The sequence below is a fragment of the Acanthochromis polyacanthus genome, chromosome 15 (assembly GCF_021347895.1).
Source record: "Acanthochromis polyacanthus isolate Apoly-LR-REF ecotype Palm Island chromosome 15, KAUST_Apoly_ChrSc, whole genome shotgun sequence".
Lineage (NCBI taxonomy): Eukaryota > Metazoa > Chordata > Actinopteri > Pomacentridae > Acanthochromis > Acanthochromis polyacanthus.
In genome coordinates this window covers 12,189,682-12,201,403 of record NC_067127.1, presented here as the reverse complement: position 1 = coordinate 12,201,403, position 11,722 = coordinate 12,189,682, and the positions used below count along the sequence as shown (strand labels likewise).

The 11,722-nt window shown below is 40.7% G+C and overlaps 1 protein-coding gene across 1 annotated transcript; it reads right to left on the bottom strand.

The window, feature by feature from the left end:
• Positions 1–1,641: 1,641 nt before the first annotated feature.
• Positions 1,642–6,703, bottom strand: tmem72 (transmembrane protein 72). The gene is made up of 5 exons (XM_051960512.1): positions 6,426–6,703; positions 3,984–4,050; positions 3,172–3,243; positions 2,731–2,867; positions 1,642–2,396 (listed from the first exon to the last, which is right to left on the bottom strand). Exons 1-5 carry the CDS (start codon positions 6,499–6,501, stop codon positions 1,954–1,956), a joined length of 795 nt encoding a protein of 264 aa, XP_051816472.1. The 5' UTR covers positions 6,502–6,703; the 3' UTR covers positions 1,642–1,953.
• Between the last annotated feature and the right edge of the window lie 5,019 nt (positions 6,704–11,722).

Genomic DNA, 11,722 nt, shown 5'->3' with positions numbered 1-11,722 from the left:
GAACATTTTGACATCGTGTCTGTTTAAAATGGTTAAATCAAAACAGTTACACTAGCAAACAATACAAAGAATAACTTCTCTCCTTTTTCTGCATGGTATATGCACAGTGCTGCTAAAATCTAAACCCACTGCTCTGTTTTTCACTCTGCTAAAGGAAGAGAGGAAGGAGAAAAGGAAGAGGTTCCTGCGGCCTGTAAAGATTTATTTCACCCATCCTGTTTTTGAGCCTGGACCTGCCATCTAGGAAACTATTGTAGGGTGGAAACACAAGCTGAAGGAAGTCTCTCTCTTTCTCGCTGTGTGTCTGAATAGGATTTATGATTTAACGTGCACTGAGGAAGTAAGTTGTTCCAGCAGCTGAACAACTTCCCTCAAAGAGAACAGCTCATTCTGAAGGATGTGGGTATGACAAAGCTGGCGGGGCATTTATGGAAGCGGATTGGAAATGCTGAAGTTCTCTCCCTCTCGTCCTGCTCGTTACTGGGTCACTCAGCTGCTAATTGAGCAGAGATCATTGTGAAGATAATAACTCTCAGATTAAGGGCCGGAGAGCGACCTTAGAAAACTCTGGACAAAGATTCTCTGTTCTCGCCGTATAACACCAGAATGCCTCTTCCCTTCCTGACTGGATTCACATGTCATGTTTGCAGAAAGCATGCTAAATTGTTGAAGGACTGTAGACGCCGTGTAGCTGCTGGGGATTTCATTTGTGTCAGACATGGAGAGTAACCCCGTTGTTTGACCTTCAGGCTGTTTGAGTGCGTGTGTGTTTTCACGTGGCTGCTGTCTGACCCCAGCTCTCAGTGAGGTGCTATCAGATGAATGAGGCTCTGTGCTTTTATTGATTCTCTCTTTAGCTTTGATGCTGCAGTGAGATTGCCTCTTAAGGCTACGTGCAGTTATATACCTGCAGTTCAGTGAACAAAGGACCGAGGAATACAGTGTGTGTACAGTGTGTGTGTGTGTGTTTTGACAAAAGAAAACGCTATTGATTTATGACCAGAACAAAAGAGGAATGTCTGTACGGAGAATCGTGTCTTTTGTAGCGTGATTAAAAAAACAGGGAAAAGAAATGAAATGATAGCACAGGCTGTTCACACCAGCCTTTTTGTATCATAAATATGCTAATATCAGGGTGATTTATAGGGGCTGGGAATGATTCACACATGCTATTAATATTATCAGCGTATGGCATGTTAGTAATGCGCAATTTAGAGATTGGCTAGATGTGTTTTGGCGAAGCATTTGATCTACATAGTGGTGCTTTGGTAGGCGATCTGATGTTTCTCTCATCACCATAATAACGTGAGCACTCCTCCCAGAGCTCTGTCTCCATGGTCACGGCTCACACATGACAAACACACAATGAGGCGGCTTGAATGTGACGAACACATGCACCTGCATACGCTCCAACGCCTGCTATATACTCTCAGTCGCGCACATGTTTTCTCCGAATGAATGAAACAGTTGATTTAATTTACTGCCTTATGAATAATGCATGTTGCGGTAACTGGATTGGATTGCCAGCATTAATGTCCGCCCTTCAATCAGTGCTGGCTTAGCATAAACAGGCCTAAAGCCACCCACACGCACATGTAGGTACGAATGATCAAATTTCTTTTTTATTCTTTTACCGTTGAACTCTTTTAATTGTAATTTAAAATACTTACAACAGATTCCATATGTTTTAGTTTGTACAAAGATATCTTCTTGAAGTAAAAAACATACAAATCAGTAGAATATTTAATAAAAAAAAACTCTAATCATCTTTATGTTTAGTGTGTAATCACATAAAACATACAATATTTTATGACCAAACACTCCAAAATGGCTTTTTATAATTTCTATTCAGCTGAAGTGAAGCATCAGCTAGTTGCATCCAGTCAGCATAAATACATTAAAGATGCTTTTCATTGTGTGTTTTCTCAGCGCAGTGTGAGCGCAGAGCAGCGTTCAGTCAGTAATCATAGGTGCAGTGTCTGAGGTGGTATCTGGCTCCGGCTCACGGTATCCTTCCATCTCCTCCATCTCTCTCTCCACAGGCTCCTCCCTGCCTCTGAAGAATATCAGCCTCCTCTCTTTCCACCTCCTCCTCTCCCTGTCTGTGTCTTTTGGTGATGCTGTCTGCTCCATCTCCAGCATGGCCTGGACGCTCTCCCCTCTCTCCCCCACGCTGAGGCAACGATCTCTGTTTGCCAGTGCCAGCCCTTCTCCTCTCCGTCCAGGCACCATATGGAGGAAGGGGAAAGTGCTGTCTGAGCCTGTCCGCTCTGTCACGCAGACGGTGGTCGGGCCTTGGTCGCTGTAGCTCTCCTGTGGCCTTTTGGGAGCCTTGGTCTTTGCTTTCTTGCTTAGTATGAAGTTGAAAAAGGCTGTCACCAGAAGCATTGTCCCTGTAGTCAGAAATGATAGCTATCATTTGTGTGGACGTTTTTACACAGACTGCTTTTTGACATATTACAAGAGGGAAAAAATGGTTGTAAATAATGAAATCAATCATTGTCCCTGCAGTCTGAAATCACATCTTCATATCTACTTCTATGGACCTTTTAGCTAAAAAGATCTTTTGACATATCACAGGATAATCAAATTAATGATTTCAAATCAGGAACATTTGAATAAAACATTTAATTACCTAAATCTATGTTTTTCCTGCTAGAAATGTGACACTAACAGTGCAATAAATTGATACTATTATTAGTACTGAGTCCTGCTGGTGCCATTTTACCTGGATAACTGCATGCCACACCAACACAGGGTGCAAGAAGCAAACCACTGACATGATGGAGTAATAGAGGAATTTGTGGAAGCCTCCAATGTGAGCCATCTTCCCCCACAGCACAAACAGCTGCCAGTCTGGAGGACATCTGTGAAGGTAAAGAGGAAGACAGCCAGGCAGGATCAATTTACGAGCAATTTCATAGCTATAACTTCAAACCTGCCATGAGTGAGGAGTCATGTTATTATGATGCTTTTGACAGTAAAGACAGCTAAACATATTCATGCTAATATAACCAAGACAGACTGGATAAAACTGAGAATCCATATTTGGTCTCTGGTAATTGGTCCTGGCACTGATAAAATTCAGACGTGACCTACCTAGAGAATTATAGAGTGATGTGTGATGTTTGTGCCAGGCATTTAAGCTGTAAATGAGGGCTGTGTACTCACGGTAGACACATGACCAGCAGAGTATCCAGAAAATAGGCCAACTCAAATATCATGATGCCAACAGACGACGCTCTGGGGGAGAAACATTCAGCGAAATGAAACTGATACGGTCTCAGTGATACAATCAGTAAACTGTTTCTAAACTGTGTAAACTGGGTCTAAATAGGTCAGTTTCCCAGTATTTGGAGCTGAGGATTAAGATGCTTTTTCTTATTTTCGTTTGCCCAAAAGTGCTTTCGATAAACATACATGGGGCAGAAGACTTGTCATTCAGGAGTTCACTTTTTCCTTTTTTTCCCCATTTTCTTTACAGTTTGATGCCCTCTTGTTTATTTTGTGTTCAAACGCTCTGATAACCATCTTGTCCCAGTGAACCAGAAAAATGCCCCCAAGACTAACCGTCATCATACACTGCCCTCCCTGTCAAGCCTTATCGCTGAGTTGTGTATTTTCTGTTTCTGTGTGAGTGCAGTGTCCGTCTGCATTCGTTCTGGGTGCACTGACAGATGAAACAGTCATGCATTTTTGCTGTCCTCAGAGAGATGTTTTCCTGTGAGTTCGTGGGAGTTTGGCTGTGACTCACAGAGATAATGAGAAGTAGCAGAGGAGGATTGGTGTCCTTTCTGCCCTCTGACCTTGTTTCATCCTTCTGACTCCTTCCCAACATCTCATGCAAGAGTGTGTATTTACTAAATGACACTCAGGCCACATATTTTTAGTCATTTAAAAATACAGGCAGTTTATTTGGAACTTTATTTGGAGCTGTTAAAATGAGGAGTGCTTTGGCGGGTTCGTATTCCCATGGTACTTACAGTAGGTAGATGCCGAGGCTTTTGAATTCTCCCTGATGTATCGTCTCCACTCCCACAGCACACAGCACTGGAAAAGAGGAGGAAAGATATACTAAGTTCTTTTTTTTTTTTTTTTTTTACAAATTCTAGGATGTACTTGTGAGCAGATTCTGTCCACCAGATGTCAGACTTAGTTCATGATTGTCTCTTTATGCAGGAGACTGCAGCTCATTGGAAACCTCTCAAACAACTATAAATACTGTTAATACTTCAACTTTGTGGTGCACCGTTTTCATATCTTTTTGTGTATCTTTATCATAGATAGTATTTACTCTGTTCTTGCTGCTTTAATGTTTGTGACATTTGAACAAGAACTTTAAGTCTTCATTTAAGCTGACCACAAGTAACCCAATATAAAGTCATACTTCACCTACCAGTGAGTATCACTGACCTGCTGATGTACATTATTTGAAGAGATTCAGGGGCACTTTATGTAGGTAATCTTTGCAATTGTTGCCGTCATGGTCACAAAGCTTTGGTAATAGCTTACTTGTGCTTTCAATTACTATGTCAGTGCCAGCAAACTGAGTAATTTTATTTGAGTGGACATTTAATCCATCATAGAACTTGTGCTAGTAAAACACAACCATGATAACCTAAAAAAAAAATCCACACCTGTTTGTGAAGTGGTGACTGAGGGCCATAGTGTGTTGATATACCTTCTATCTGTCTGCCATTTCAGTTATGATTTCTCATTTATTAGCCATAATAAACTGACTGCATTTCTTCTATTTAATTCTCTTCAATTCTATTGTCTATTTACTCATTCTGTGTAAGTGACACATCTTTGTTCACAGAAACACAGACTTATACTGGACTAGAACAGGAAGTTGCTGATTTCCCCCCTTTTTTTCTTCAAGATCAGCTTTACTGAAGTGCCTTTGAGCAAGTTGCCAAATCCTCTCTAAAGCTGCCTTTCATCTGTGACCTAAATGCAGCAGGAAAAGTTGTAGAGAATTTTCCTTAAGGGATCAATATATGGTTAACTGAATTAAGCTACATTTCTGTTGCTGCCACATTTCTGATATTTTAAATGAATACTTTGACCGTTTGGAAACATGCATGCTCACTGACCTTTCTCCTGTGGAAATGAAACTAAAGCAAGCATTTGGCTTGCTTAGCATGAAAGTAAACCAACAGCTCTCCTGGCTCTGTCACTATTCCTTTAATAGGAAGAGCCTCAGATCTGAGTGCTGACAATACAACACTGTTGGTGGTACATGAACTGGATACGGCCGTGCTGGTGCGACAGAAGATAAGAAATGACATGACAACAAAGTCTCTAAAACTATAAATTAAAGCCCATTATATTAACTAATCCCTTCCCTGTGAGGTAAGCATGGTTAAGTGGTGATCGCTGCTACAGTAAACACATGGAAGCAATTTCCCTGGCCTGCTTACCAGAAATTCAGAGATACAATCTGGGCCAGAGGGAAATCAGGGGGAATGTGACTAAACGGTTTAGAGTGTGTGAGAGGAATTAACGCTGCATATAGACCAGCTGGATATTAACATGTATGTGCTTCCTGCATGTATGTCTGTGTATAGAACACACACAGAGGCCAACGTGACAACTCAGACATGCAAACCCACAGCCAGCCAGACAGCAGCACATGCACTCATACCACAAACATACACACACGCATATAAAAAAATAATGCACAGAAAACTCATGTAGGTGCGGATATATAACAGCTTGCATCACGAAAAACCCAATAACCCAGCTGGAGGCAGAGACTTGGTGCTGGTGTGATGTGAGGCACATGTCTCTGGGTGAATGTTCAGCGTGTGCAGCTGGTTGGATTTAAGTATGGGGGTCCCATATTTTCTCAAGGAGGCAGCAACTAGAGAGCCATTTCCCCCATGATGATTTAAGGAGGCTGAGAGAGCTGCATGCAATCTGTCCCAGTGTGCCCGAGGAAGACAGAGGAGGGACAACAAGAGCACGGTGATGTATGATCGAACATGTTTTTATTGGGCTCTGTGTGTCAGCCAAGAGATGGTTTGGTGTTTTTGGAGGTCAGGAAACTGTTGGCCAACATCCCCGTCTGATCTTTTATCATTTTACTTGAGGAAATTCTTTAAAAAAAAAAAAAAAAGTCCAGCTGAATGATTATCCCACACAGAAGAGCTTAGAATGTTGCTAAAAATGTGATAGTATGGAAATTGAGATGAATAAACACTACTTCGGCACAGAGTGAGGCATCAGCTCTAATAGATCCAACTTCACAGACAATAAAAAGTATAAAAAGTACTACTACTGCCAAAAGTTGTTGGCATTTTTAGAGTGAGGATCTGGATTCCCTTGTACAAATGCTAGAGTATCCAAAAAAGCAAATCAGGCTCATACTGAAACAATAAGTGATTGCGATTTTTGTCAGTTTGTTTTTATTTTTATCTTACCTGTTGCTGTAGAAACACCAAGGATCCTGCAGGCAGACTCAACCACAATCCACCATATGCTCTCCAAGTTTCCCATGACCTCAAATACGTTCCTTCTTCACTCTTTAAAAATGTCACGCTGTTTCAGATAGTTGGCGACCTAACAGTTACTGGAGAAGCATCCTAGATGCACGGTCGACTGTCAGCTCGACAAATGGTTGGCAAAACAGCTGAAATTGCACAATCCATCAGTGTCATGATGTAGACCCTCTCGAGACTGGACGAGTTTACCTCAGAAAGGTTTGTGACTCAGTGCCCCTGTTGCTCCAGTAACTGTTAATCTCACACACATGCACACACACACAATACCACTTTCAGCTGGTTTCTGCCTTCCACCTCAAGGTGAAACTGTTCGGCTCAGGGTCATTTGATCCACATATCACATTTGCCATTAACTCTGGTTAAAAATTACCTGAATGAACATAAAACTAACTCACACATATTCAGAATTAACAGAAATTTGTGTGTAACCTTGAAGTGACATCTGCAACCTACAAACCAACAAATTCCTTGTCCCCTCCCACCTTGTTTTCTCACTGTGTTATTTCATCTTGTTGCGTGGATTTTTCAGTGAATTAATGTAATCAGACCATCTTAAACACTTCAGACAAACACCCTTTTTTCCCACAAGGCCACAGTCCTACGTGCGTCTTTGAATTTGGCATCCATTTAGAGGAACTTTGCTTCAGCAGAACTGAGAACTGACGAAAAACGCAACAGCTTGTGTCAGTAAACAAAACACATTTTTTTACAGGTTCGCAGAGATTATAAACAATCTCCACTTGGTATGCAGTTTATGTAACACACCAGTGACTGTCTGCACGTCACTAATAGTGTAACAATACATTAGATATGGGATAAAATGGCCCCAGAGCAAACAGACACCCTTTGACACACTTGATCATGCGTGAATACAAGCCCACATAATCAGTTGACACAGGTTTGGCTGAGGTGAAAGCTTGTTCAGACACAGCAGAGGCCTTTTGGAACGAGCTGTCAGAGTCACAAAGTTCACACACATACACACACACTGACTCCTGGTAGAGGCCAAAGTAAGCTACATAAATCTCCTTAAATCTCTAACAAAGACACTGTTGTGTTTTTGTACCAGTTCCCCGTGTTTCCGGCTTAGCATCCAGGTTATTTGTGGCATTTATGGCATGGAGTGTAAGTAAATGTGTATAAACCGTGTGGCAAAAACTACAGCATAAAATGTGTTTTGCCAAATGTAATGCTGTATTTGGCACCATGTTTGCAGGGAAGGAAATTCAAATACTCAGGATACTTTTTTCAGTTTCAGTTCTTTAGCAGCTGTTTATATTAACAGGTCACAATAACTGTTGGATAGATTGATCTGGCACACATTCTGATGTCCGTCTTTGGAAGAAGTGCAATAACTTGATCCTTCAACTTTCCATATGGTACCATCACTGGGTCAAAAAAAATCAATTTGTCCACTACTTTGCTGTCTGGCTACCTGCAGAACGAATGCCATTCCCATTAGCTAAACTTTGTTTATAGAACTGATTAGGAAATGTTAACAAGCTAAACTAAGACGGTGAACACGGTAATTATTATACCTACTCAACAGCAACATGTTGGCATAGAGTTGGCTCATTTAACTATTTATTTATGCCCCATACATTAGTATTTTGTTATGTAATAGAAACAAACTGTCTTCAGCTACAGTAGTTTCATCAGTTTTTCTCTGACTTCTATCTGCTTGTCTAACTTTTCATGCATTGTGTCTGAAGGATGCATCAAAGACATAATATAGAGCTGCACAGCACCCCACATTAGAATTTATAGTTGCAAAATTGTGGATCCCTTTTATGGCTTATCCATTGCTTGATCATGCTTCACAATGTGCCTCTTATTCACTCATGCATAAGCGCTCACTCACACAGAGTATCTGAGGCATGATTCACGGCACTCATCTCATCATCTGAAGCACTTGAGGTTCACAGACTTTCTCAAGGACAGTGTACAGACAGGAGGAGCCTCCAACCGTGAGATTAATGGACAACGTACAAACTTACAATATATCCACTTTTTCACAAAAGCATTAAACTTGATGCATTTGTACAGTTTGGGGTCCTCAACATTTTCAAGAGTCATCCATAAACATCTCATGGTGGCCATTTCAGTTTCTGCCAGAGCCAAATTACGTATTCTCCTAAACCAAGCATGAAAGAGAAAAGGAGATGTCTACCCATATGTTTTGATGATCAAGGATTACAATGGTGCCGGATACAACATCATTAACTGTTCAGGTGAATAGGTAATGGTAGATTCAGGGATTCTATGAGAAGAAAATCACAATATCTTAAAATAAAATTCATAATATTGTGCCTGGTTCATCCAACTTTTTCTATTTGCAAAGCCCCAGCAGTCTTCATGCTGCCACAATTTAACAGTGTTCAAGAATGATATGGCTTGTTGTCCTGTTTGGTTCAGAAGATGTGGTGCAAAGCAAATCATTTGGCGATGGCTAAAAGTGAAATGCTCACCATGAGGCATTTTTGGCAAAAATATTCAAAGCCTAAAACTGTACAAGTGTACCAAGTTACATGCTTTTATGAAAAAGTGAACATTATTTTTTAACATATCACCTCGACTGCAGTTCTACCAGGAACAAACTTTTCCAATGTTCAGCTGTTTTGACCACACACTCTGAGTGATTTAATGAAAATAAGTCTTGATTAAATCCTGTGTATGTTTAGACTGCAGTGTATTGTTGCTCTCGAACCACACAAACATGAGCTCAGATTTATGCACTGCTAACTCAGCCATGCCACTACGGCCACAGCGGGTGGTGTGAGTGTATGTTTATTTGACATGCTTGGGGATCATGATGACACAAAAACGGCCTTATAAAAACATAATTTACAGTAATAAGTCACTGTGTATTGTGTGGGGATCTTAGCTGACATTCACTGCACATCGTGACTTTCATGGCAATCGTCAGCATATGCCAGAGGGTGGAACACTTTAAATAATTGTGAGTGATTGCCATCCAGTGAGACTGTAAATCTAGAGTTACAGTATAAACACAGCCTCATATTTTCATTCTGTCTGTGCAGCTGTACAGACATCTCCTTTCCACTCTTAAAACACCCATCCTGTCCACCTGACCGCTAGTCCTCTTCTCAAGCTTTCAAATGCCTGTTCACACGTCCTTTCACTTTGTAATCACCTCCTCATTATGTCTCCTCACCCTCATCATCATGCTGGCTTTACACCCTTCTGAGTCTCTCTCCGCAGAGCCCATGGGCAGGGGGTGGGGGGGTGGGGGGGGATCATGCCTCACCCTCTCCCTGCTGTCCTCCCCATCCAGCCACTTTCAGTCCATCGTGGGTGTCTGTGCCTGCCAGAACCAGTGAAAACAACCCTAATCTTAAGTACACCAGCAGCTTAATTACTGTGTTTCACTGCTTTGTTCACACAATCCCTTGATTATAACTTACAACAGTTTGTTTTATGTAAAGACCACCAGGGAGCTGAGAGGATTTCAAAAATATTTAACTTTTACCAACATAATCTGTGGATGTTTTTTAAAATCTGAAAATATAAACCATGCTCAGAGCAATATGGCACAAATTCAGAAATAAACATCAGGTATTCTGCCACTGAGGGGGTCTAATTACAGCATTTACAAATGCAGGGGAGTCACCTAGTGGTTGAAAAGTATTGGTACAGCGCAGATTATGGCCATCATCCATCTGATTCCTGAACTGGATAAGATATTTACATACTAACACTGAGCCAAAGTCTTGCTTCTAAGGTCTTTTTTTTATATATACAGATACCATTTGTAACGATACCAAAAGGTCAACGGCATTGACAAAGAGATGAAGTACAGACGTGGGAAGGAGCAGGAAAATATGTGGTTGTGAAACTGATTTATGAATTCTAGAGAAGGTTTTGGGAAATCAGGAAAGATGTGTAATGCGTTGCTGCTTAGTGTCTTACAGTCAACACAGTTAAATATATCATCAAAACACCCACAGTTCAGCAGTGTTCGCAGGGAACAGCAGAAATGAAATTGAGTTTATGTGGTCGTCTCTGCTGTGCTTTTCAGTCTGTGTAACAACAATGTTGTGCAGGACTTAAGTATGCAGTCAAACATTTTTAAGTGTTTAAAATTACAGTGGATGATTTTTGTGTCTACTTTGGGGCAGCAGAAACAAACAATGAACACAACATTCCCCGTAAATTGTTATGACAAACTTTTTTGAAAATAGTCTATAATCAAGGAGTCAGTATACGATGTCAGAACTACTTATTGGAGGATCACACAGATTTGGAAATTCAATGCCCTTACACTTCTCTTACTACATCGTTGACTTTTCATGTGTACAACCAAATACAACACTATGAATGCTTTTAAGGAGCTCCTGTTCCCACATTTGAATGATATAAAAAGAATTATTTAGCCAGTTCTGATTGAGCATTACCTAAATTTTCTAGTAACGATAGAGCAACATTCATTTGGAGTAATTTTTGTGTCAACTTGATATATCTGACAAAACTTGAATATCTTTCTCTCCTTTTAGCTCTATTTTGGCCTCCAACAACTCCTACAATTTTTAGGGGGCCAAAACTACACAGTCAGACTATCAAAATACCTATATACCTGAAAGATGCTAAAATGTTCTGTAGAGCAGAGTGGATGCAGAGTTATGTGAACATTCTCTGTGGATTCATCACTACAAACTTTCACTTCACATACATGCAGTCAAATGATGTGTTGTTCATCTGAAAACATTGATTATTCTGCTGTAAAGAACTCTCACGTGTTCTTTAGGCTGTTTACAGCATTACTTTGTGTTAAATTTTGATTGGCAGAGCGTGGCTTTGCTGAAACGTGTAAGAAATCTTGATTCCTAAATAAAAGTGAGCTGGCCAAAGACAGCATGGAAAAGTCTACTTTACATCCATCACACCAGATTCTCACAAACCAGCAGCATGCAAGTGAGCATGGGTATTAACGGGTATCAATCATTGGCTTTTCCACTGTGAACCTGAAGACAGCTTCACTAATGCTTAAATAAATACTTATGCCCACTTTCTCTTTCAAAGTGAATGTTATGCGGTCGTGTCCTTTCTGTTTTGAGGTTTTCATTTGAGCAGCCCTGAGTCATCCTCTGCAATAAGAGAAGATGATCTGTTCTGCGTTTTCAGCACATACTGTTAAGGTCATCAACTGTTCTTGTGGTGACTGTGTTTGCAGATCACTTTCTGTCCTTTTCACGTTA

Coding starts and splice junctions, on each gene's coding strand:
- tmem72 (XM_051960512.1), bottom strand. CDS start 6,501: ATGGGAAACTTGGAGAGCATATGGTGGATTGTGGTTGAGTCTGCCTGC. Junction 3,244..3,983: donor AGCCTCGGCATCTACCTACT/GTAAGTACCATG, acceptor TTTCTCCCCCAG/AGCGTCGTCTGTTGGCATCA. Junction 2,397..2,730: donor GGTGTGGCATGCAGTTATCC/AGGTAAAATGGC, acceptor CATTTCTGACTA/CAGGGACAATGCTTCTGGTG.